Source organism: Hibiscus syriacus, unplaced genomic scaffold, assembly GCF_006381635.1.
Source record: "Hibiscus syriacus cultivar Baekdansim isolate YM2019G1 unplaced genomic scaffold, ASM638163v2 tig00110253_pilon, whole genome shotgun sequence".
Taxonomy (NCBI): Eukaryota; Viridiplantae; Streptophyta; class Magnoliopsida; order Malvales; family Malvaceae; genus Hibiscus; species Hibiscus syriacus.
Window position 1 is genome coordinate 411,007 of NW_024062646.1, and position 25,300 is coordinate 436,306.

A 25,300-nucleotide genomic window follows, 5' to 3' on the forward strand; every position below is an offset into this window, starting at 1 on the left:
ATGGGTATAATTTAGTACTTTTTTGTATTAATTTCAACCTCACAATTTAAAATTATTTCGATTTGATCTCTCCTCAATGTGTGTTGTTTAATTTATTTAATTTTTTTGTAATTTTATATTTGTTCAATTTAATTCTTAAATTTATATTTTTCATAAAATTGAACCATGATTATTTATATTTTTAGTAATTTACTCTAAATCATATACAATTACAAATTGCAATTCAAACGTTCGTGAAAGACGAAAATAATTAATCCAAAAATAAAAAATAACCCGATTTGAACTCAATCCGTATCTAATAGAGATCCGACCTGAATTTTATCTGCCAATGATGTGACCCGATCTGAACGAGATTCGCCTGAAGTCCATCCGAACATGAATTAACCTACTTTTTAACTGCTTCGGACCTGAATTGTTTTGACCTGAACTGGCAACGATCCGAACTGAAAATGACCTGACCTGAACCCGATCTGGTGGTGTCAAATCAACCTGAAAATAACCTGAACTGATTTGACCTGACCTGAACCCGATCAGGATCTGGTGTCAAATTTACCTGACTTGAACTGTATCCGATTTTACCCAACCTGCCAGGATCCGACTGAAACCTGAACGATTACCCGATTTTACAACCCTAGTTGTAGTGCTTCGCGGATTAACACCATAGTAACATTCTATTTACCGAAAATAAAAGTAGCAATATTTTCTATTTTTCGAGCTTGTAATTATAACATTTGTTTTGCATCCTGTAACGAAAATGAGTAAACTGTCTATAAAACTTTAAGTGTGTAAGTCCAATCTTCTTGAGCACGAGATGAAATGATTAAGATCCCATGAAATGCTGCATCAATCAATATGCAAGATCGCATATCCATGGCAATAAAGAACGCATAAGGGGGAATTCGAGATGGGTAAAGTTTCTTTGTTCTAATGCTTTGATTAATCAATCAATTAAATTAATTATTTTTTTCAATTAATCACCGATATTTGATCTATTGACCGACTAATCCAGATCGGGTACTGAGACTAGGGCGACCCTCCCAACCCAGTTTGCAAATAGAGCAAACGTCAGGATTCAAACCTCTGACCTTACTTAAGGAATTTGTTCCAATTATTTTACTTTTTCTAATTATATATATATATATCATATTCTTTTCACATTATAATGTTATTTAATATATGACATATAATCTAAAATTATAAAACATATTTACGATAAAGAATGTATTTTGAGGATAAAAGATCAATGGAAGTATAAATGAGTTAAAGAATTGATGTGAATAAATAATTTATAAACAATTATGTCTTTTTTATAGACAATTATAGTCAAAAAGATTAAATAGAGTAAAATATAAAGTTAAGAGACTAAATTAAAAAAAAGATTATATTTTTAGTGAAAAAAATAGGTATTGAAGTTACATAGGTATTCTATAGTGACAGGGGAGCATATATTTTAAATTTGGTAAAAACACACTTAAAATAAAGGATGAATTTAAGAAATACGGAAATAATGCAAAATTGAAGGATTAAATTGAAAAAAAAAATTGTTATCAAAAAGTAGAATTGAAAATAATATGTATTCTATGTTAGCTTAAGAGCACGTGATTCAAATTGATAAAAAATGACTTAAAATGAACGAGAAATAAGGGACCAAATCATAAACAAAAAATTTTCAATATTTTGAGTTACTTGAAAATTTGAAATTTCAATTTGAATTGAACTCGAAACGGAATTAATAATTCGAATTGACTAAAATAACTCAAAATTGACAAAATTTGATTGTTTGAATCGAGCCTAATTTTACTCACCTCTAATGTAAAGCGCCGAGAGCTACCAGATTTGGCTCGAAATATTTATGACGACGGTCCGTCTCGATGCCTATCAGAATGGATGAAAATATTTGTATTAATGATTAGGCTCTTTGAGAGCCTATCTCAATTGCGAGGAAATCTGATCGCTCCATCTCGGTGAGTTCATGTTTCACATCCAACTAGGGATGGGCATTTAAACCCGACCCGACCCGATCGGGTCGGATTTTTCTAAAAAAAATTGGGTTCGGGTCGGGTCGGGTTCGAATTTAGGGTCAAAAAAATCTGACCCGACCCGACTCGAAAAATATATAATTTTACCCTATATATTTAGGGATAATTACAATAATACCCCTCTCTATATAATTGTTTTCCAATTAAGTCACTATTTTTATTGAATAAAAATAATTTTTTTATTATTTCAGGTCGGGTCGGGTCGGGTTTCTATGTCATATATTCGGATCATGTCGGGTCGCGGGTGAAGGCTCTCTTATTTTCGGGTCGGGTCGGGTGGACCAAAAACCCAACCCGACCCATGCCCATCCTACATCCAACTGGTTGCTCGTCGTATGGTCTTATAAACTGATGGTTAAGAGAAATTTGGTAGTCTCCATTAGAGGTGTATTTAGTTCGATTCGATTTTTTTACTAAAAATTGAACCAAACCGAAATAAACGGGTTTTTATAATTTAAAACGAAGTTCGGTTCGGTTTTTTTAACGGTTCGATTTTTTCGTTTCGATTCGGTTCGGTTTATCGGTTTTTCAATGAAAATTTCACTTGAAACTATAATTTTTTTAAAAAAATTTGTCTATTCGGTTCAATATGGAACAAATGAGTTTCATATGAAAAACCCTAACCAAACCGAATCAATAGAATTGAGACTTTAAACCAACCCAAAAATCGAACCGTATAAGATCAAACCGGACTGAACCGGACCGAACCGTTGCGTACACAAAGTAAATGTTAGGGTTTAATATATTCCCATCCCTTCTTTACTTCCTTTACTTCTAGAATCAAAAGTAGGATATGATAGGAAAAAACTTTTTTTTATTAAGCAGAAAGATATTATATTTAAAGATAAACGTTTAGATTTGAATCCACGTAAGATGAAAACGTCCTTAACCACTTAACCAACTAAAATCTTATATATTTAATTCTTTTAGGGGATTAATTTTGTTGAATCAAATAAAATTATAAGAGTTAACTCAAATAATTAGGGAATGGATTTAGACGATGACAATAATTTTTTTAAGGATATCTTAAGTCAAGATTTTTTAAATTGATACAATACAGAGGATAAAGTATACAAATGGTCCCTGACTATACATTGTTGTTTTATTGAGTCCGTCGACTATTAAATGTTATAAAGTAATCATCGACTATAAGACAATATTTTATTGAGTCATTTGACTATTAAAAGTTATAAAATGATCATCCAACTATTCATATATTTTAGACTCGTAATTTTTCGTTAAAAAGTTAACGGTAATCTAAGCTGGACATTAACATGCTGACTGTGATATGATAAAATCTGATCCCAAAATCTTAAATGACTATCATATCTCATTCAACAGGTTAACATACAACTCATACAACCGTCAATTTTTTAACGAAAAAGGACGGGTTTGGAACATATGAATAATCAAGTGACTATTTTGTAACTTCCAATAGTATAGAGACTCAATAAAGAAATACCCTATAGTCAAGGGACCATTTTTATACTTTATCCTATTATAAAATGAAAATATAAAGATTGAATTGTACATTTCAAAATAGTATAGGGCTCGAAGGCATATTTAAACTAAAACATTACTATATATAGCTAAACCCGTGCTTTGCCTTAGACCTAGAACGTTTTTGACAGTCGTTGTTCTTCGGGATAAAGGGAAGTTGCCACAATGCCCACCGTAAGTGTTGGCAGGGATCGTCTTTTCGCTGCTCTTGGCAGATCTTACAGTGAGTTTCTAAATCAATAACCTCATATTTTCCTGTTTTCCATCTGATTTTCATTTTAGCATCTAACGGAAATAAAAACAAAATTCCTCAGCTCAAGAAGAGTTTGAAGATCTGTGTTTCAGTTTTGGGATTGAACTTGATGATGTGGTGAGTGTATTCCTACGCTTTGTCATTGGAAAACCGTTTATATCTATGACTTTTTTGAAGAAGGTTTTGATATTGTGAACCAGACTACGGAGAAAGCGATAATTTCGAAAGAGAAGCATTTGGAGGAGGAAAAACCTAATGCTGACGATGAAATTATTTACAAGATTGAAGTACCTGCTAACAGGTTTCCACTGCTTATCTTTATACAGTTTTATTTGTTAACTCGATAGAATTGTACAATGCTTTGTTGTTAGAAACTGGCTTACACCTTATAGCAATTTGGTAGCTTCTTGAATGTTGTGTAATTTTATTAAGAACATCGGTTTAGTAACTGTTAGATTCCTTTGCAAAAATAATTTCAACTTCAATTTAATCTATTTGGGCTGACTTCGAAATTGGAGAGAATTACGAGGAACACATCATGATTTTACTCATATTTTTTATTTCAAGTTTAATTTAATAATAAAGAAGAAATATTAATGAAGGTTTTCTTTACAGGTATGACTTACTTTGTTTGGAAGGGCTTGCACAAGCCCTTCTCATTTTCAATGGACAGGAGAAGATACCCAGATACACAGTTGCAAAGATTAGTAAGGAATCGATGCTTAAAATGCATGTGAAAAAAGAGGTAATTTTGAAGGTTGAAAAATTGGTTTTGGGTATTGACATTCTTTAGGATGTTACCGATACCTTATTCATTTCCTTTGGTTTGCAGACATCTCTAATCCGGCCCTTTGTTGTTTGTGCGGTTTTGAGGGGTATAAATTTTGATGAAGCTAGCTATAACAGCTTCATTGATCTCCAGGATAAGCTGCACCAAAATATTTGCAGGTAATGTTATCAAACTAGTAAATCTCTTTGCTTATATTTTCCGTATAGCCTATGCTTTTGGTCTGCCTATTTGTAAACTTGCAAACAAATTAGCATGAGCTGTAAAGATATGATTGATTTCTTTTTAATCTCTGATGGAAAAGGGGAATATTTACATGCACTCGTCAAAATCTGAGTGGCTATGGGATAATAATATGTGGTTATTACAATTTGGGTTGGACCTTTGTTGGGATGACATGGAGGGGTGAAAAGTAAGAAGAGGGAGCAAATTGTGCACATATTTTCATATAAAGCAATATGTATCAGTTTCTTCTTCATGCTTAGAAATTTAATAAGTGAGAATTACATGGGGAGTTATGTTAGGTTTTGTGGTATCTGCACTCAGCTGTTGAAATGAGCATCTTTTGATATGGGCGTCCATTTTGTTACCAAAAAAAAAATACGGGCGTCCATTTAGAATTGTTCCAGCACAGAAACTGATACCCCCTTCCAATTGGAGAGTAGGATTCTTGCTCCAGAATTTAATTTAAAGTATATGTGATAACACTTCACCATTGAAATGATTTTAATGATGACAAAGAAGACTCTTGCATTAATTAAAAAATGATAAGTCTAGAAAGAATTTTCATTTCTGAAAAATGGAAGTTCCAAAACGAGGAAATAATACCTAAATCTGAATTTTTTTCTTCCATTTTTGACTTCTTAAGTGTTGTTGTCTTTGAAACTTTTTAAACATAAGCATCCAATTTTTATTGTTCATAGGTTTCACCTTTTTTTAAGTTGTCCTGCTTACATTTACTTTATTGGTTTAGGAAGCGGACCTTAGTTGCTATCGGGACACATGACTTGGATACATTGCAAGGGCCTTTTACATACGAGGTGGGCTTCCTAACAGTCTAATTCATAATATAATATTTTGGAAATTGTTTATGGATTACTAAAATGGTGTCCGTACAAATAGTTGAAGATGCTTTAGAACCTTTGTTGAAGGTCAAACCCTGAGGGGAATGGGCAGCTGCAGCCCAAGGCTGAAGATAAGGGATCTTTTCATTTATTTTGTTGACTAGCAGAGGTGTATTTTTTATTTGTTTATTTATTTATTTTGTGTCAACCCAGCTGTCGATTGTCAAATTGGTAATGTTAGTAATAACTGCTTTTCTCTGGCTTGTTTAATTGATAGGGTAATTGTTACTATTTGTGTACTTTGCTTAAACTTCGTTGGTTCCTTTTTATTGTTTGTTTCCCCTTAAAGTATCAAAATAGGAGATACTGTTTGATTAGGAATCATTGAGCAAATGTAAAGTTTGATTTAATATTTTAAGATTTAGTAATTACTTTTGACATTATCATGTAGTATTAGTTCTCAATATCACATTCTAACTTGTAAGCAATTTCTTAATTATTTGTAGGCCCTGCCACCTCCGGAGATAAATTTTGTTCCACTGAAACAGGTATTATTGTTTTCTTATTGATACTATTTCCCATGCACACATTGACTAGACTATCCATTGTTATCTTGTCACTTTGATTTCCATTTGATAAAGTTCTTAGGAACTTAGCTTATACTACAGAAAAAATGATTATTATTAGTTTTTGGTGAACTTTTACTGTTTTCAGTTGGAAATTTATTATTGAATGCTCATTATTATTATTATTAAAACAGCTAAGATCCCTTTTAATTTTTAAGATATTATCTTAATTTAAGAACTATTTCTGGAAATAGTTACCTTGCTATAAACTCTAGGCTATATAATGTTTGGATGTTTTAGGAACAAAACTTCTTTAGGGTGCTTTTCTGTTGAAGTGCCTTGGTTTTTAGGGGTTGCAGTTAGTCTTTCCTTCAGTATTCTTGATCATCAACTCCTTAATTCCTCTTCTTGTTAATTATCTGCACACTTCTACTCGTTTGAAATTTTTCCTCGATCCTCTGAGCAAACTGATTTCCCTGGAATTGATCTTCTTGGTTTAGGTGAAGAACTTCAGAGCTGATGAGCTGATGGAATTTTATAAGGTAAACCTTCATAAAGGTTATTTGTGGTGCTTACCTGTGAAGTTGCTTCATTAAGCAATTAGTATCTTGGTACTTCTGTCTGTAACTTCTGCAGTTGTTTCTCCTCATTTTTAGATAGGATTTGAGTACATTTTTTTCACTGAAGGGTTATGCTAAATATGTTTTACTAACACTTAACAGTCAGATTTGAAGTTGAAGAAGTTCTTGCACATTATCGAGAATTCAAGTGTGTTCCCTGTCATTTATGACTGCAACAGGTATGGGTGCCCTTGGTAATGTGCATCCAATTGTTAGTTTTAGCTTTTGTGATTAGCAACCAATTTCACTTTAACTTAAAGCTGCTTAACCTTCGGCCAGTATTTACTTCTTTTCAAGTGTATATTTGTACTGTAAGTCTTGTTAGGTTTAAAAATACTGATACAGCTGAATGACCTTTCTTTTTTTATTGTCTTTATACAGAACTGTTCTGTCTTTACCACCGATTATTAATGGTGCACACTCAGCAATCACTTTGAAGACAAAAAATGTCTTCATTGAGTGCACAGCAACTGATCTAACAAAGGCTAAAATTGTTTTAAATACAATGGTAAGGAATTGATTGCTGTTAGCTTCTGTTCTCACCATTTTAAGTGGTGGTAGGAATGAACATTTCTTTCTATCTACAGGTTACAACATTTGCTACCTATTGTGAAAGAAAATTTGAGGTTGAACCGGTTGAAGTGATATCATTTGATGGAAACTCAAGTGTTTATCCAGATTTATCAGAATATAATATGGAAGTTCCACTATCATATATTACTGGTTCCATTGGAATTCCTCTGGAAGCTGATGAGGTAATGCTTCCATTTTCTTTTTGCCTCTTATTCTTCATTATCTTTTATGTTATCCATATAGTGAAAATAATTGTTTAATGGGGTTCCACTTATGTTATTCATTATCTTTTATGAAGGGGTTTTTTAATGAGGCCTCCCTTTATTATAAAAAAAATGTTGTAAACTGGCATATTTGTCTGGGTTTGTTTGCTGAACTGCTCACTTATATAAAGGCGAGGAAGAGTATTGAGTGAGGTTACATTAGTCTGATGTGGTCATCGTATCATGTATTTGTGCTTTGTTTTAATGGCATCATTGGTGGTATTCTATAGCTGACACTGGTCAGTTGATATAATTTAATAACCATCATGTTGCAACTATTCTTAATATGTTCTTCCATTGTTATCTTTAAACAGGTCACTAATCTATTAAAACGAATGCAATTGAATGCTGAAAAAGCTGCATCAGGAGGACACAGTATCAATGTGTCTGTACCTCCAACCAGAAGTGACATTCTTCACCCATGTGATGTTATGGAGGTAATGATCAAAGGAATAGTATTTCATGATCTCATTTTTGAGTGAGACGTTGGGTTCCTCCCTTGTGGTTTTCTGTTAATGAGGCTCTTTATTCTTTTGCAGGATGTTGCAATTGCTTATGGTTATAATAATATTCCAAAGAGAAAGCTTTCATCTTTGAAGCCCCTTCCCTTGAACCAGCTCAGTGATCTTATCAGATCTGAGGTTGCCTAAATACTCTGAAGCAGTTTTTTTGTCTGTAGATTTTCTTATTGTTATTTTTTATGCCCTAACTGAGGTTCTTTTTAGATTGCAATGAGCGGTTTTACCGAGGTGTTGACATGGATTTTATGTTCTAAGAAAGAGAATTTTGAGATGTTAAATCGAAAGGATGACAAATCCACTGCAGTGATCATTGGAAACCCCCGCTCTTCTGATTTTGAGGTTTGTATTTTCATGTTAGAATATATGTATAAGATCATTTCAACATTCCAGTTTTTTGGGTTCCTCCTTACTGTGTCTGTGCTATAGTTGTAATTCTAGATTGCTTGAGAACTAGTATTAGCTTTTATGATTTTGTTTGACCTTAATTTTTTTTGTCTAGTCTTCTTGAAATATTGTACATGTCTAAGTAGGAGAGTTTCTCGGCGTGAGCTTAGAGATATTTTTTCGTCTCAGGGAACTGTGGAGAGAGTTTTCATCCCGAAAGAAACTAAAAACCCAAAATATAGATTTTCCACTTTCGCTTTTGTTCAGTTTGAGAGGGAATCTGGTTTGAGGAGAGCAATTGATATGTTAAATGATTCACTGATAGATGGGAGAAGGATTTCAGTTGGTGTTGCAAAATACAATGAAGTTCGTCCAAGGAATGTGGCCAAGAATAGTCCAGTTCAGTTGGGTCCAGTTTCGTTTACAGCAGGTCCTTCAAAGTTGAAAGAGGTTGATTTTTCCAGTAGGAGTGTTAGGGATGACAGATCGTACAAAGAGGCTTTACTGACTGAGGATATGAGGAACAATACTTTGGGGTATAGGGAGACACATTCTGTTGGGAATCAAAGGGAGAAAGCATTGAAGAATGTTATGGAAATGCATATTCCCTCTGAGAATCGGAACTGGGTCAAAAGATCTTTAACAGGGATTTTTAAGCTCTCTTTAGACATTAAGTCAGTAGAGGAGTTCTTCATTACTAATGGTTACGAAGTTCAGATTGTTGGTTGGGGTTATGTCCGTAATTCCTGTGTTATCATTTTCAAATCTCTCGAAGAGATGATGGAGGCATGGACAAAGAAGAGAGATGTAATAAACTTTTGTTTTGATAGATTAGCACCTTTACTGAATGAAGAAGGTGTTCCAATGGCTTATTGTCAGCTTGAGTTAAGTGGGGTTCCTCTGTTATGTTGGGATGAATCCTTCTTGGAACGAGCTGCTGGGAGATGGGGAAGTATGGTAGAAATCCATGAGTCCACTAAGAACAGGGAGGATCTCTCGTCTGTGAGGATTCTTTTGCGAGTTGCAAGTCCTTTCGATGTTCCAGAATTCACTAATTTTGGATCCTATGGCAGATCGTATCGGATTAAGATCAAAGTTGGAGCGGGCTGGGAAGATGCGAAACCTTTTTTCAAATTTTTTCCGGTGATCGGTGCAGATGGGAAACAGTATGGCGAGTTGGGGTCTGAGGAAGGTAGAGTCAGGGAGAAGTCAGAATATGAGGAAAGTTCAGTCAAATCAGCAGAGATGTTCAGACAGAAGGTTGACTTGTGGAATGATGATGGTGTTTCTTTCGGCACAGCACAGTCTGATGGGGAAATGCACTTTCCAAGACTTTCTAAACATGGGAAAGGCATTAAAAGAGGGTTGTCAGGTGTTCAGAGGCGAGTTTGCAGGTTTGGGCATCAGAAATTCAAATATTTCGGCTAATGGGCCGGAGGCCCTATCTGTTGACAATGAGCTGACTGGATCGGAGGCTTCAAAGTTTTTTCCTTCTGGGCCAGGATATACAATTAACAAGTTTGGTAAACTAGTTAAAAATAGGGGAATTATAGAGGCTAGCAGTGTTAAAAACAAGAATAAAGGGACCAGTTGCATTTCAGCTTCGTCTGCCAGTGTAGATATTGAGGTTCCTGATCCTAATTTTTCGCTGATAGTTCCTAACTCGAATTGTTTGAAGAGCCAGTTAAGAAATAAAGCGATGGTGGTGCATAGAAGCTCGCTATCCACAAAAAGTGAGCCTCTACAGAGAAGGAGAATGGCCAGTTATAGCAAAGTTTATAGGAGGGAGAGAAAACATTGGCATGGGAGATTCATAAGGAAATTAATGTTACAGAGGTTGTTCCAGTTCAAAAGAAAGTTTGTGATCAGGTCTGCACGCCAATACAAAAGATTTCTACAGCAGCAGAGCTTAATTCTCCAGGCAGAGAGGAGACAAATTTAGTAGAGAAAGCTGGGATTAGTAGTCTCGATGGAGAGCCAGAGGGTTGTGTTACGGACAGTCATTTGATTAATTCCAAATCAGGATTTTGCAAAAGAAGGGCAAGAAGATCATTGGTAAGAGAAGCTCTAGAACATGTTAATATTTTTACAGCCTCTTCTACAGAATTCTCAGAGCTTTTAGATGAAGCAGTAGCCACATGGCAAGTGAGTCAGATTTTGGGGGTCTCTTTTACTCGGGGGAAGGAAGCTTTTCTGGACAAAATAATTAAATTAGAACAGGGCTTGAATTTGGCCAGTTGAGTTGCCATAGTGGGGAAGTCAGGTTTTCAATAAATTTTAATGAAAGACAAATTAACAATAATTTCATGGAATGTTAGGGGCTTGGGGAAAAGAGAAAAACAGAAAGCAGTCCAAAGATTGGTCTCTAGCTCATATCCTTCTTTTCTTTGGTTACAAGAAACTAAAGTAGAGAAGGTTCAAAGGCCTTTTCTGAGAAGGAATGGACTGAATACTTTTCAGAGTGTTATTGAATCTCCAGCTATTGGTTCTTCAGGGGGCTTATTATGTTGTTGGGATGACAATGTGTTTGAGATGGAAAATCACTGCATTAACAGAAGATTCATTGCTGTTGTAGGGAAATTCAGGTTGCATCAATTCAGAAGTGTCCTCATTAATGTTTATGGGCCTTCAGTGGAGGAAGAAAAAGAGAGTTTTTTTGAAGAACTCAGTGTGTTCATTTATGGACAGAATCTGCCGGTTTGTGTTGGAGGAGATTTTAATGTTTACTCGTGTGAAGATGAGAAGGTGGGTAAAGCACAGAATAGGTTCTCTATGAGGATTTTCTCTCAGTTTATTCAGTCTTTAGGTTTAATTAATCTGCCTTTGAATGGGGGAAGGTTCATTTGGTGTAATAACCAAGATGATCCAACTTTTGTTAGATTGGACAGATTCTTGGTGGATGGTCAATTTTTAGCTACTTTTCCTGAGATTTCTCAGTCTCTTATTCCTAAATCCATTTCAGATCACAATGCTATTTTATTGAAAGATGAAGGTATTGATTGGGGGAAAAGACCGTTTAGACTCTTTAATTATCTGATGGAGGAAGACGGCTTTGAGGATATGGTCAGACATTCTATCACAGACTGTAAGAAGACTGGGAGAAAAGGTGGGATCTTAAGTATTTTGAAGAACTCTAAAGCTGCCATCAAGAAATGGTCAGGGAAGAAGAATCAATTTCCGGGAGTAGCAATATCAGATTTGGAAAAGAAAATTCAGAAGCTTGAGGAGGACGCCCAGCAGCTGAATAACAGCTCTGTTCAGGGGATTGCTAAAGAGCTTAGTGTTTGTAGAGCAGAGTTATGGAGACTTCACAGAATTGAGGAGCAGATTTGTCTTCAAAATTCTAGGAAGAAGTGGCTTAATGATGGGGACCGAAACACAAGATTCTTTCATACTTGTGCTTCAGTTAGGAGGAAACGAAATGCTCTGAATGCTTTAATTGTTGATGGGAATACTACTCACGATCCAACTGTTATCAAGACCAAGGTCAAAGATCATTTTTTCAAAATTTATAATGATCGATCTACTTTAGAAGTTGAAGATATTGGTTTGTTTTTCCCAGAATTTCTTTCGAACAAAATATGCTTTTAGAGAAGGAATTTTCCGAGGAGGTTTGGGAAACTCTAAAGTCTTGTGATAGCAATAAAGCACCGGGGCCCGACGGATTGAACTTGGGTTTTTTTAAAAGGTTTTGGTCTGTTCTTAAGGGGAATATTATGCAGTTTTTTCACAGATTTTTTGTGGGGAAAGAATGGGAACATGGTATTAACCATACTTTTATTACCCTTATTCCTAAGGAATCTAACATTGGAAGTCTTGATGATTATAGACCTATAAGCCTAGTAGGAGGAGTGTATAAGATATTATCCAAGTGTCTTTCAAGGAGGCTTAGAAGTTTTATAGGAGATCTTATAAGCCCGACTCAATTCGCTTTTATTCCCGGTCGACAAATTTTGGACTGCTCACTCATTGCTAACGATGGTATTGATTATTGGAGGAAGAAAGGGCTAAAGGGTTGTGTGTTTAAAGTTGATTTCAAAAAGGCATACGATACGGTTGACTGGCCTATTTTGTTCAAGGTGATGGAAAAAATGGGTTTCGGTTTCACATGGATAAGTTGGATTAGGAGATGTGTTTCTACAGCTTCAATCTCAGTGTTAGCTAATGGGGTTCCATCCGAGGAGTTTCCAATGGCCAAGGGCCTTAAACAGGGATGTTCACTCTCGCCTTTACTTTTTAACCTAGTGGGGGAATTATTGAATCTTTTAATCCGAAGAGCTGTTTCGGAGGGTTTATTTGATGGTTTGACAGTTGGCAAGGAGGAGGGGTCTTTTAATCTTTTACACTTGCAGTTTGCGGATGACTTAATTATTTTGTGGAGCTTCGAAGACTCAAATTATGAATGTGAAGAGGGTGCTTAGAGTATTTGAGGTTATGTCAGGGCTGCAACTAAACCTTAAGAAAAGCAGACTCTTCGGGATTAATATATCCCAACAGGAGGTTAAAACTTGGGCAGATTCTATCGGTTGTTTGGTGGGAAACTTCCCATCTAATTATCTAGGCCTCCCTCTAGGTGCTACTAGGAATTCCTCTGTTATCTGGGAACCAGTGGTACAGAATTTTCACTCTAAATTAGCAGGGTGGAAGGCTGTTACTCTTTCTTTAGCAGGGAGACTGGTTTTGATCAAATCCGTTCTGTCCTCACTACCTACGTATTTTTTGTCTATGTTCAAGATTCCAGCTTCTATCCTCAAGACTCTCAATTCTATTATGTCTAATTTTTTATGGGGAGGGGGCAATGGTATTAAGAAGATACACTGGGTTAAATGGGATGATGTCTGCAAATCAAAGACTGAGGGAGGCTTGGGAGTTCGGAATCTGATTTCTATGAACAGAGCATTGCTAGGGAAATGGTCTTGGAGGTTTGCAAATGAGAGAAATTCTGTTTGGAGGAATTTTATTTGTAGCAAATACAACATTGACTCTTCTAGATTATTGTTTGACAGCAAGATTCCTTCTCAATCCTCCTGGTTGTGGAGATCAGTGGTTAATAACCATTTCAAACAAGACTCATTTGGTTGTAAGTTCCGTAGTTTGTGCAAGTTTTATGTCGGAAATGGTAAGCATGTTCGATTTTGGCAAGATAGCTGGGCTGCTAATTTTCCGTTTCAGATTCTATTTCCTAGACTGTTTTCACTGTCAACTAATAAATTCGGTAAACTTTGTGAGTTTGGGGAATTTCTTTCTTCGGGCTGGATTTGGGATGTTAAAGTTCGAAGAAATTTAAACGATTGGGAGCTTGAACAATGGTGCAATTTGGTGAGCATCATTTCTTCTTTCTCTCTATATATTGATTCTAGCGATGGATTGATCTGGAAAGGCAATGGGGATGGGGTTTATACAGTCGGTTCTTGTGTTAAGAGTTGTGCTTCAATTTCAGAAGAGTCTCATTTCTGGAACAAGATTGTTTGGAGAGGATTGGTTCCCCCTAGAGTTGAAACATTAGTTTGGCAAATTATGCTTCAAAAAATTGCAGTTAAATCCGAATTGGTTAAAAGAGGAGTTCAAGGTATTGAGGATGGCTTATGCCCTCTTTGTAAAATGTTTGAAGAATCTTCTTCGCATCTATTCTTCTCCTGTTCGGTTGCGTGGTCTTTGTGGAATAAATTTCTAAATTTTTGGAGATTTAGTTTTGTGTTTTCTGCAGAAGCAAAAAAAATTCTTCTTGCTTAGGATGAGTTGAAATCTAATTCGGTAATTTGGACTTTCATTCCTGGGGCTGTTATTTGGACAATCTAGAAATTCAGGAATTACATAGCTTTTGAAGGGGGGAAGCTCGATCAGATTGAATTATTCTTCTTAACAAGAGTTAGGCTGGCCTCTTGGTATTTAGCAAAAAATAAGGATGTTTCTATTCCTAAGGACTCCTTAATTTCTGATCCTTCTATAGGGGATTCTTACTCGTCCTACAATTTCTTGAAGTCTTCCATAACCCCTTGGTTACCTCCCCCTACGGGTTTCATCAAGTTGAATGTGGATGCAGCAATTAGTTGTGATTGGGAAAAATCAGGTCTGGGTGGTCTTATGAGGGATCATTCTGGTGCAATCCTTGGTTCTTTTCAGGAACCGGATGGTTCTGGACCTCCAACATTGAAGGAACTTAAAGCTATCCAAAGGGGTATCTCTTTCTTTACCTCTGTCCTAGGGAGGGTTAAAGATAGGTTGATCATAGAGAGTGATAGCAGAGTTGCAGTAGACTGGATCAATAAGGTTGTCTCATGTCCAGCTGTTTATGGTTTCATTGTTAGAGATATTGTTGAGTGTCTTAAAACTGTCGGGGGGGTTGTTAGATGGATTGCAAGGACAGCTAATATGGATGCCGATGCTCTAGCAAAGGCTGGTATAGGTTGATTATTATGTTGTTGACTTCTATAGTTCGGTTTTAAGGCTCAAGAATTGTTGTAAGGGTTCTACTTGGATTTTTCTTTCCAAGGTTGTAATTCTTATTTTCTTCAATGAAATTATAAGGCACTCTTTTCCTCCTTCCGATGATTAAGAAGCTTCTTTACAAGCTCCATTAATCAAGAAGGAGGTTTTTAAAGAGACCTTCAAATCTTATCAAAAAAATTTTATTTTTGAAATGACTGGTCTTAAAAATCGAACAGCCAATTGAGGAGCCTATTATTGTTCTCTATAGATAAGTGATAAACATTTGGTTCATTTAAAGGATGAGGGGGAAAAAGGACAAAAGAAATTATAGTCAGATGTTCTCTGTTTTTACTTGAAGCCTTTTATCATAACTCTTACTAATTAAAGAATATTGAAGATTGCTTATTCTGTTTGCATAGGTGGTCCGCACAAGTCTCATGCCTGGCATGCTAAAGACTGTTGGACATAACAAAGACCATCCAAAGCCCATTAAGGTACAGTTTTGGTTTTGAATTGGTTCAGACTGAAACAGTCACTTAATTTAGCGTTATGAACTTATTTTTTTGAATTGTGGCACCTTCTCTATTGTGTTCTTTCTCATGGTCACTTCTAACTAAAATCCTTGGACTTATATTCTGTTGGAAGCATTATTTCTTTTGAAACACTGATGTTGGTATATGGAGGCCGGAGGGGGACATATTTGTTGATATTCTTGTGTTAGTTGAACCGTTATTTCATTGATAGCATCAGTCTAATACATTCGATGTCTTCCCTTCTACCAACAGGCGTTTAATAATTAACATGGGAATGCAGAAATGTTCCCGCCTGTTATTTTACTATTATTTTCCTGTTGTACTTCTCAAGTTTTACTTCATTCATCTTAATTTATGAGTATATGATCACCCTGCTTTTATTTTGTACTCTTTTTGGAAACTTTCACATGTCCAGATTTATGAAGTGGGTGATGTGGTACTTTTGGATGAGAAGAAAGATGTCGGTGCATCAAACCATCGCCTACTTGCTGCGTTATATTGTGGTGCTAACTCGGGTTTTGAGGTAAAATTTCGTTATTACACCCTCTTTTTTTTGTTATTAGATGACTCCATGCATTGACTTATTGTAATCTTTAACTGTCGGTTCCTGTTTTTGTAAGAATTGAAAATTTCCTTATTATTAAGTTGTTCATTGTTATCTTTATTTAAATGATCAGAATGACCTTCTGGTTCACTTGATGGGTCATCCAACCTGGAGAAGTTGATGATTTGTGGTTAAACATGTCCTTGTTTGGTCTTGTTCTAAAACACTGGTTAATTGTGCACTATTTTGAAGTTTAGTTTTGTTACGCGTAGTACATGTTGAAGATTTCACAAGTTTTTGCTTTGTTAGGTATGGATGATGGATAGTCCAAAAAAAGGAAGATATATAGTTTAGGGAATAATATGGAGTTCTGCTATCTATAACTACAAGTGTTGTCCAATTATTTGTTTGTTTCTAATGCGTTGATGGAACTTATTGAAATAAGGACTTCTTGTCTACAGCTGATTCATAGCCTGGTGGACAAAATCATGGAAGTTATGGGGACTCCTTTTGTTCCAGTTGGTGATAAATCAGGATATTATATAGAGCTTTCTTATGTAAGTGTCTCGTTCTTTGTTCTCTATTTTCTTTGGTGCATGAGAGAGGGAAAGCACATGTTCTCCAACCACTTTTAGTCATGCAGTACTTATGACATATACGTTTACTGTAGGAACCCGAATTTCTATCTGGTAGGCAAGCCAAAATCATTTACAAAGGAAGGCGCATTGGCATTTTTGGTATTGTGCACCCTGAGGTATTGTTCTCAATTTAAGAAAGCCTTTTCCCCCACTCGTTCTCAATCTTCTGAAAAATTCTCTTATTTGAACTTCTTTCTTTAGCATGTTGCACCTATTGATGACTGTTTTTGCTCGGTTTTGGTCTCCTTCCATATTCTTCTTACATATTAACAAATACTCTAAAGCTGCATCCGCATCAAAATTGTACGACTTGAAATTGGGGTGCCTTGGTGGGTATCATATATGTAATGTATATGCTTTTTTTCTCTCTTTTGTGTGGCATGCAGGTCTTGAACAATTTTGATATTCCGGATCCCTGCTCCTTTGTGGAACTAGACATAGAGAACTTTTTGTAGAAGATGTGTCATAACAGCTGAAGCAAGTTTGTTACATCCGTGTCTTTTGTATGGGTGTTATGACTAAAGATTCCGGTTTATTATTCCCTCGAAATCAAGCTTCCGGTCCTTACACCTATATTTTGCTTTGCTTAATGAACGGACTGGTAGATCAGCAGCAGTTGTACTTTGCCTAGTGCCAACTTAGTAGTACTGTTGTTTTAGACTGCACCATTGGAATACTTCATTGCTTGATAGTTTGCCTGAGAATTTATTCTTCACTGTTGTACTTTCGAGGAAGTTATGTTTTGATGACGCATTTTTTTTATGAGAAATTGTACTGGATTGTAACGTTAAAGTTGTGATTATTGAAATTTATGTTTATTGGGGTGGTGATGTAAAGTACTGTTCACAAATGTTTTGCAAACATTGTCAAACCGAAGGACAATCTTCCACCAAATATTTTCCTATGAATAAACATGTGTTGGTAACACCTCAGATCATAGTTTCAGTATCCAATATATATGTCTACAAATCTAATATCTAACAAAATAGGGAAATAAGAAAAATACGTATGAGCACTTGTATTCGTATTTTGATGTCGACAATGTATTATTTATGCTGAAGAATATAAAACTATGCTTTTGGACTTGAATTTTACAATAACTTGGAATGATATGCAACAATGAGCTGCATGATGTTCCAAATGTTTTATCCCAGTTAGTCACTCCTATGAATAACAAAAAGAAAACATCTGCTAACAAGATAATCGAAAACAAAATATATGTATATATGTATACATATATAATATCTAACACGACCCAAAATAGAACATCAAAAGAATCGAGTTCGTTTAATTACAGGCAGAGATAAGTTCAACAATGAGCTCTTACATGATCTATAGCAGTGACCTCAGTTCAAAGACCCTTAATTGGTGGGTTGCACAGGACTAGATGCTGCACAAGTTAGAGATACTTATCCCATCAGACCCAAGACGACTGGAACCAGTAGATTTCTGGATGATACAGTATGGCGATGTGTTTGATATTCTGTACGTAAAACCAGAAATATGTAAAGCTAAAAAAACTCAGGTTTCCAATGCAATATAAACGTTAAATGCTCAGTTTCTAACTATATATGTGTACATATATCTTCTCAGTATCATCAAATACCTTTCTTTACGCTTCTCTAAAAACTGAGCCAATGATGCTTTTCGAGCCTGTGGCACTGCGACTACAATAAATAAATAAATGAAATGAGACTCATGAGAGCAGAATACACAGTCCATTACATCAAGCAATTAAAGGAGTCTAGAGCAGGAATACAATAGCTACTGGAGAGAATTCAATAAAAGAAAAAGGGTTAATACCTGTGGGAATTCGAGTTGTCACAGCAGATCCTACTGAATTAACGGATTTGGGAGGCTCAGGTTGGTTACTAGTAGATGCTAACATACCTGTTCTTTGGGCAGCTGTTAGGTTATTGGTGCTGCTAGTTCGTCCACCGGGGTTTAAACTGACATTAGAGGTCACAGAAAGATGACTTGGAGGACCCAAGTAAGGGGACACGGTGCGGGAACTATTTCTGAAAAAAGAATCGGCAGTACAAGGTCGTGAAACATGTGTCTGCGCTTGAGTCATGGAAGCTGTTTTACTCTGAGCGGTGGAGGAACCGTCTCCAGCCAATAACATGATAGCTTGAGCCTGGATATGCAAGTAAAGAACTAATTACCATCCATAGTTAATGGTGTAAAGCATTTAGACAAAACATGCTCAAGCAATAAGATTACCTTCTCAGGAGGCACATCATCGTAAACGCACACAGATCCAGAATAAAAGATAGTGAATTGAGATGGTGCCGCGGAAGATTTGACAGAAGTCCTGCAGAAGGAATCCAACCAGCAATTTGGGCTATGATCTTTATCATATGTAACTGAGATTCAATAAGATGACAAGATATACAAGTTTAGATACCTAAGTTCAGTAGTACCGATAACAGAACTGGATGAAGGAACAACAGATACAGGGAGAGCCATGACTGGAACTCCCGCAAAAGATTGCAGTTTTACAGTATGACCAATCATATTCTGTCCGGTTGAAGCAGGATGGGGCTGGAGAAGAGGAGTGCTCATAGAAACTGTACTAGTTTGATTTGGCTGGCTGGAACTGGAAATATTCTAGCTTCGTGGGAACTGTGGGGTTGGTGTGCCACCGTGTAGTGGTTTCCCCCTTGTTTCTGCAGTCAGTAAGAGGAGAAGGAAGACGAAAAAAATTCAGTAAACCTGCAATGAAACTACAGGACAACCCCAAAGTCCCTGCATATTGAACTTTGGAGTTCTAACATCTAAAGGAGCAAAACATCAAACAAACATAGCTAGGAAAACCAAGAAGTTCATGATGGACATCAAACAAACCTGAGTCGAGCCGTACGAATGGGCAGTTGGTATAGCCAAAAATCCCCATGACGGCGGAGGGTCATGAGCAGCCTTCCTCGGCCTATCTTCTTCAGCAGCTTTGAAAGATAGGAACTGAGGAACGGTAGGTGCCTTTTTTGAGAAAGACAGCTGCATCCCTGAAGTACTCTTGAACAATACAGCAGAACCAAAAGGAATGAATATATTACCTCAAAACTTAGAAATACGCAGGCAACAGCTAATCTTTTGTTCAAGGAGATCAAATACAATGTGCATGTTCTTGAATCTTGACTGTTAAATTTATATAATAAGGTCCAAACCATATGAGTTCATACATCACTAATAATTAAACAAAAATATGATATAAGTTCATACATCACTAATAATTATATTAAAACACAAATCGGTGTATGAAGCCAAAATCACCATACATGATATCATGAGGAATCTAATTCATGTTGTTTCTTTTTAGTAATAAAAACCCCATTGATCAGATCATCTATGCATTGGAATAAATTATTCATCACATTTTAAATAAATATTTTATTCAATGAGTATTCCCATTTAAAAAATCCAAATCACATGTCCTTGCAGGAAGGCACTGCTTTTCAAAATGCCACATTGATGAAAAATAAAGTAGCTTAATAATTTATGTTCTTGATAAGAACAATATTAAATCATATGGGTATCCATCCATGTTATTGTTATTAACACGCAACCATGTTATCAGGTTATATTTTATATGTCCTTTTCCCAACTCACATTTAATATTTTATCTTAAAAAATCAAATATTAGTATTATGAATAAAAAAATAAAACTAAAAATATCATTTTTTATAATAGGCCTTAATAATACCCAAGATTATAAATGTTGTTTACGCAGAAAATTTCTATTGAGAATTTTATCTATTAAAATTAGATATACGATTAGATTGATTCGAATTAATCAATATAAAATTTTAAAACCGAGAGGGTAACAAATAATAATAATAATATCTATCAAATTTATCATTATTTTTTTCTTAATATTGGCTGTTCTTAAATGACACCTAATAGAAACTAAGAATTTAACGCCATCGTCAACTTTATTAAAGTATCCTAAAATTGCTGTAAAGTAATTGTACCTTGTGCTTATAAATATTGTACCCCCAATGCGCTTTTTATTTTTTAATTCATTTAAACGAGAAGGACGTTTTGCTCGTGGTTTTTCTTATTGGAGCAAAATTTTCCAGGGTTCTTCGTGTTTGGTTACCGAGAAAATTGAGCAACTCGATATATGCATTAAATCACTCCAAGGAAACGAAAAAGAAGAAGCATGATCCAGGTATGAGAATTTATAAAATTTCAATAGGACGCCAACTACTGTTTCAGAGCCTTCATGAGGTTTGAAATCGATAAGAAAAAACTAATCAAGTTATGGATTGAAAATGAAGGAAAACCGTACCTGAATCATTAGGCGCATCAAAGGCCACTTCTTTGATTGTGATCGGAGCATTTTTTGAACCCAACCCTAGAAACTCTTTTTGCATAATTGCCAAAGGTAAAACAAAGAAGATAATAAAAGGGTAAACTTCACATATGGTTAGTGATGTTTGAGCAAGTTTCTGTTTTCCCAATTGAAGCTTTAAAAGTAACATATTAAATACTAACATTATCGATTTGTAATAAAATAGTCATTCTACGGTCATTTTCGTTAAATTGATGATGTGTCAATATTAAAAAAAGAATAATATTTAGTTTTACCTCTAAATTATTACTAAAACATCAAATAGGTCATTGAATAATAATTTTATATATAATTTATCCCAACTTTCTAATTTTCATTTTTTTCCAAATACCCCCACCACCTCCATTGTATTCCAAATAACCCTAAGCACTAAATTTTTAAACCAAACAACCTCACATATATAATCAAACACTTGATAGATTTCTACAATCGGACATTTTGTACCACTCCCAAAGGAAAAAGATACAGCTGAATCAAGTTCACAAGACTGATCATTTATAAGTACCTTATCAGCACTGAATTTCAGATTGTATCGAGAAAGGCTATGAAACAAACCCAGACTCATTTAGCTAACACAATCAATTTTGTGCAAACATGTAATAAGATTTAACTGAATGGTACAGAAGAATATCACCATAGAATTCGCATGTGAAGAGTATTAACAGACCGGTTGCTTCATATTCCCTCTTTGTTTCATCTCTACTCTCATTCTCGAGACATCACTCCATTTACCAGCAGAAGGATATATATTCGACAACAAAACATAAGGAACACTGTAACTCGGTTCTAGATCAAGAATCGATTTCATAGCTCTTTCAGCGAGTTTTAGCATGAATTTAAGAATCAATTTGGCAATTCATTTAAAAAGTTTGGTGGAAAATACTTGGGTTATTTGATTTAAAAATTGAGTTGTAAAAAATGGATATTAGAATTTTTTAGGGTAAATTAAATATAAAATCATTGTTTAAGGACCTATTTGGTATTTTAGCAGTAGTTTAAGAGTAAACTAAATAAATTTTTTTGTTAACATTGCCACGTCATCAATCTAATGAGGATGAAGGTGAAGTGACCATTTTGTTACAAAACGATAAAGTTAGTGACCAAATTGTTACTTTTAAAACTTTAGTGGGGAAAACAAAAACTTACACAAATATTAATGACTATTTGTGTAGTTTACTTAATAAAAAAGGCTAAAATACACAAATAGTCCATCGACTAAAATATACTATTTTGTTGAGTCCCTGATTATTACAAGTCCCGACTTAGAGAGTTGCTTAAAAGTTATAAAATGGTCACCCAACTATTATTTTATTCCAAACTTTTCCTTTTCCGTTAAAAAAATAATGGTCGTTTGAGTTGGACGTTAATATGTTGACTGAAATATGATAGTCGTTTGAGATTATGATATCATATTTTACCATATCTCAATCAGTGAATTAACATCCAACTTAGATTATTGTTAATTTTTAAACGTAAAAAGATAAGTTTGGAACATAATAAATAGTTGAGTGACCATTTTGTAACTTTTAATAGTTGAGAGATTAAATAAAGTAACTCCATGTAGTTGAAGGACTATTTTATAACTTTTCACCGTCGAAAGACTTAATGAAGTAGTATCCTCTAATTAAAAGATTATTTATGTACTTTATCTTAAAAATAATTAATAAGACAATGCTTAGCTTAGCTTCGTAGAATAGAAAAAAAATACAGAGAGGGAGAGCGAAGGAACAAAAGAGGAGGGTAATAACGAATATATATTTTATGAACATATAACTTTAAATTAAAATTTAAAGGGGCACGCTAATATTATACTAATAGTACAAATTTTGAAAAAAATATAGTTAACGTATAATTACTCTTAATAATTTTATATTTAAACAATTATATCTGTAAGATATTTGTACATTATTAATGGTTAATTTTTATATATAGACATTTTCTTTTAATTATAAAAAACCATTAAAAAATAAAATACGATTAATATTATTTTTATTGTATAGATAGATAAAATTAAAAAAGAGAGGAAAATAACATTTTTTTTAATAAATATACGTAAGTGGCAGACCCACGCCTAAAGTAGGGTGAGTTGTTTATTTTAAATTCTGAATTTTCTCTTATTTATTTTTTTATTTTATTGTTGTGTCCACCACGAATTTTATTTATGATCACTCATATACATAAAATATTTATATTTAATAGGGTATTAAATAGCATTCCGAAAACGTGATAGCGGTCGTGATATTGTGATCGCGTCACCGTTCAAAACCGGTTTTTATGTTTTTTGAGGTAGGTCATGGATTCACATCAATCTCAGTCGATTGCGCCCGTAATTTAACGGGAAACGGACGATTGCGCCGATAATAGGACGCAACAACCGTTATTCAACCGTGATTTGCCATATCTTCAGAAATACTCACTGCTGATCTCAACGGAGATTTGCCTCTCCAAGTTCTACTTGAAGAACCATCCTTTTCAAGTCCTTATGCAAAGCTCAGTTGCCGATTACGCAACAAAGATATCTCGTTGTCTAGTCAATCGATCGACACCCTTAGCTTGGATTTCGCATAGTTTTGCTGGGGAGAGGTTCTCTTTGTCGTTCATGGGATGCAGGGGAGATTGCTTCAATATACTTTTTGGTCCATCACTCGTGAACTTTGAGCGCAACACCAAGTTAGCGAAGACAACTCTACAACACCAAGATGACAGTCACGTCGCGAGGTAGTTGCAAGCCTGTAAGACGATTAACTTCACTGTTGACGAGCTTTGATGTGATCGATGGCGTGGTTATGGAAGAAGAGAAGCAACACACGAAGCTTAAAGGAAGAAAAAAAGGAAAATAGATGAAACACGTGGCCGCTCGATTGAAAGCAAGGAAAGAAAAAAAAAAGAGTGAAACAACATCCACTATTGGAGAAATAGGGCTAGAATTCTTGATATAATAAAAAATGAGTAATTCACATAATAAGTCCATGTATTCTCTAGGATTTTTTGAAAATGGCCAACACTTTTGCTTCTTTTACAAAATAGTAATCAAAATTTCTGGAAGTTTCAATCTAGTGACTCCACATGCAGTTTTGCTTTACCTCGATTCACTGCACTATCGGCCGTGAGATCGCCGCCTACAGAAGTCGCGACAGATAACCCCAACTGCGTGAAAATGTTCTAGAGTTGCCGATTCTAGTGTTTTTGTTATACTTATATTTATGATTCTGCTTTTATATTTTAATTTAATACAATTTAATTCATCTATTTTATAATAAGTAAGTTCAAATAGTTAATATAGTTCATTATTCAAATTAAAATGTTTACTTCATCTTTTCGCTTAGAAAACATTTTAAAGTCTATTTGGTTAAACTATATTATATATTTGTTTCAATTTCGCTTAGAAAATATTTTAAAAATCATTAAAAATGATTCCTTATAATTATAATTATTTTTATTATGTTTTAAGATAATGCAAAATTTACAAAATTTAAAAAACGACCTCGACACCCGTAGTGACCTCGATGACATCCGTTATGTCCACAACTACGATAAACGCAACTAAAAACGTGACCGCGAATGCTATTTAAAACTCTGATAGTTAATAAGTGTGTCCACCTTAAAAAAAACATTTATGGTCCGCCACCGATGTAAATCATATTTTTTTAAATGTGTGTTTTGTATAACATTACTTTATTGAGATGTCATATTTTTTTGACAAAATTTTAATGTTTGTGTTGTCCAATACTAAAATAAAAGAAATGATTAATATTAATCCTGAACTTTGAAATATTCCAATTGATCTCTCATTCAGAATAGGTTTCTAAATTTTTTAACATTCTAATTTCATCATCAAATTATCAATATATATATTAATTACATCATCGATTAATAAAATCATTAAAAATTTATTGACTGACATGTAAACACTCATGTGTATTATATAATAATATAATATAAAATAATGATGATTAATATTATATCATGTCTCCTGAAATTATTATTTAAAATAAAATTTTAAAAAAATTAATTTTTATTTTTGTTTCTTAGTTTATTTATAATTCTTTCTATGCTTTGAAGTTGAATCATAATATTATTCAAACTAAATTATATTATTATAGGATACATATTAATACTTATATAATAATTAACAATTTTTGTCGCTCCCCCCTTTTCTTTTTTCTCTAGAGTTTATACCGTTTTTATAGATCATATCATTTTTTTCTTCTTTAATTTTGTTTAGCCGGTGT

General features: G+C 34.5%; 1 protein-coding gene and 1 pseudogene across 1 annotated transcript; one reads left to right on the forward strand and one right to left on the reverse strand.

The window, feature by feature from the left end:
- The first annotated feature begins 3,628 nt into the window (after window positions 1-3,628).
- On the forward strand, window positions 3,629-17,474 carry LOC120114900 (phenylalanine--tRNA ligase beta subunit, cytoplasmic-like). The gene is made up of 19 exons (XM_039135677.1): window positions 3,629-3,762; window positions 3,854-3,909; window positions 3,993-4,093; window positions 4,408-4,537; window positions 4,625-4,740; window positions 5,553-5,619; window positions 6,150-6,191; window positions 6,710-6,751; window positions 6,932-7,008; window positions 7,211-7,337; window positions 7,417-7,584; window positions 7,980-8,102; window positions 8,205-8,306; window positions 8,391-8,525; window positions 15,419-15,493; window positions 15,948-16,055; window positions 16,538-16,633; window positions 16,747-16,830; window positions 17,101-17,474. The coding sequence occupies exons 1-19, from the start codon at window positions 3,705-3,707 to the stop codon at window positions 17,167-17,169; spliced, it is 1,776 nt and encodes a 591-aa protein (XP_038991608.1). The 5' UTR covers window positions 3,629-3,704; the 3' UTR covers window positions 17,170-17,474.
- A 329-nt stretch (window positions 17,475-17,803) lies between these two features.
- On the reverse strand, window positions 17,804-19,867 carry LOC120114907 (annotated as a pseudogene).
- Between the last annotated feature and the right edge of the window lie 5,433 nt (window positions 19,868-25,300).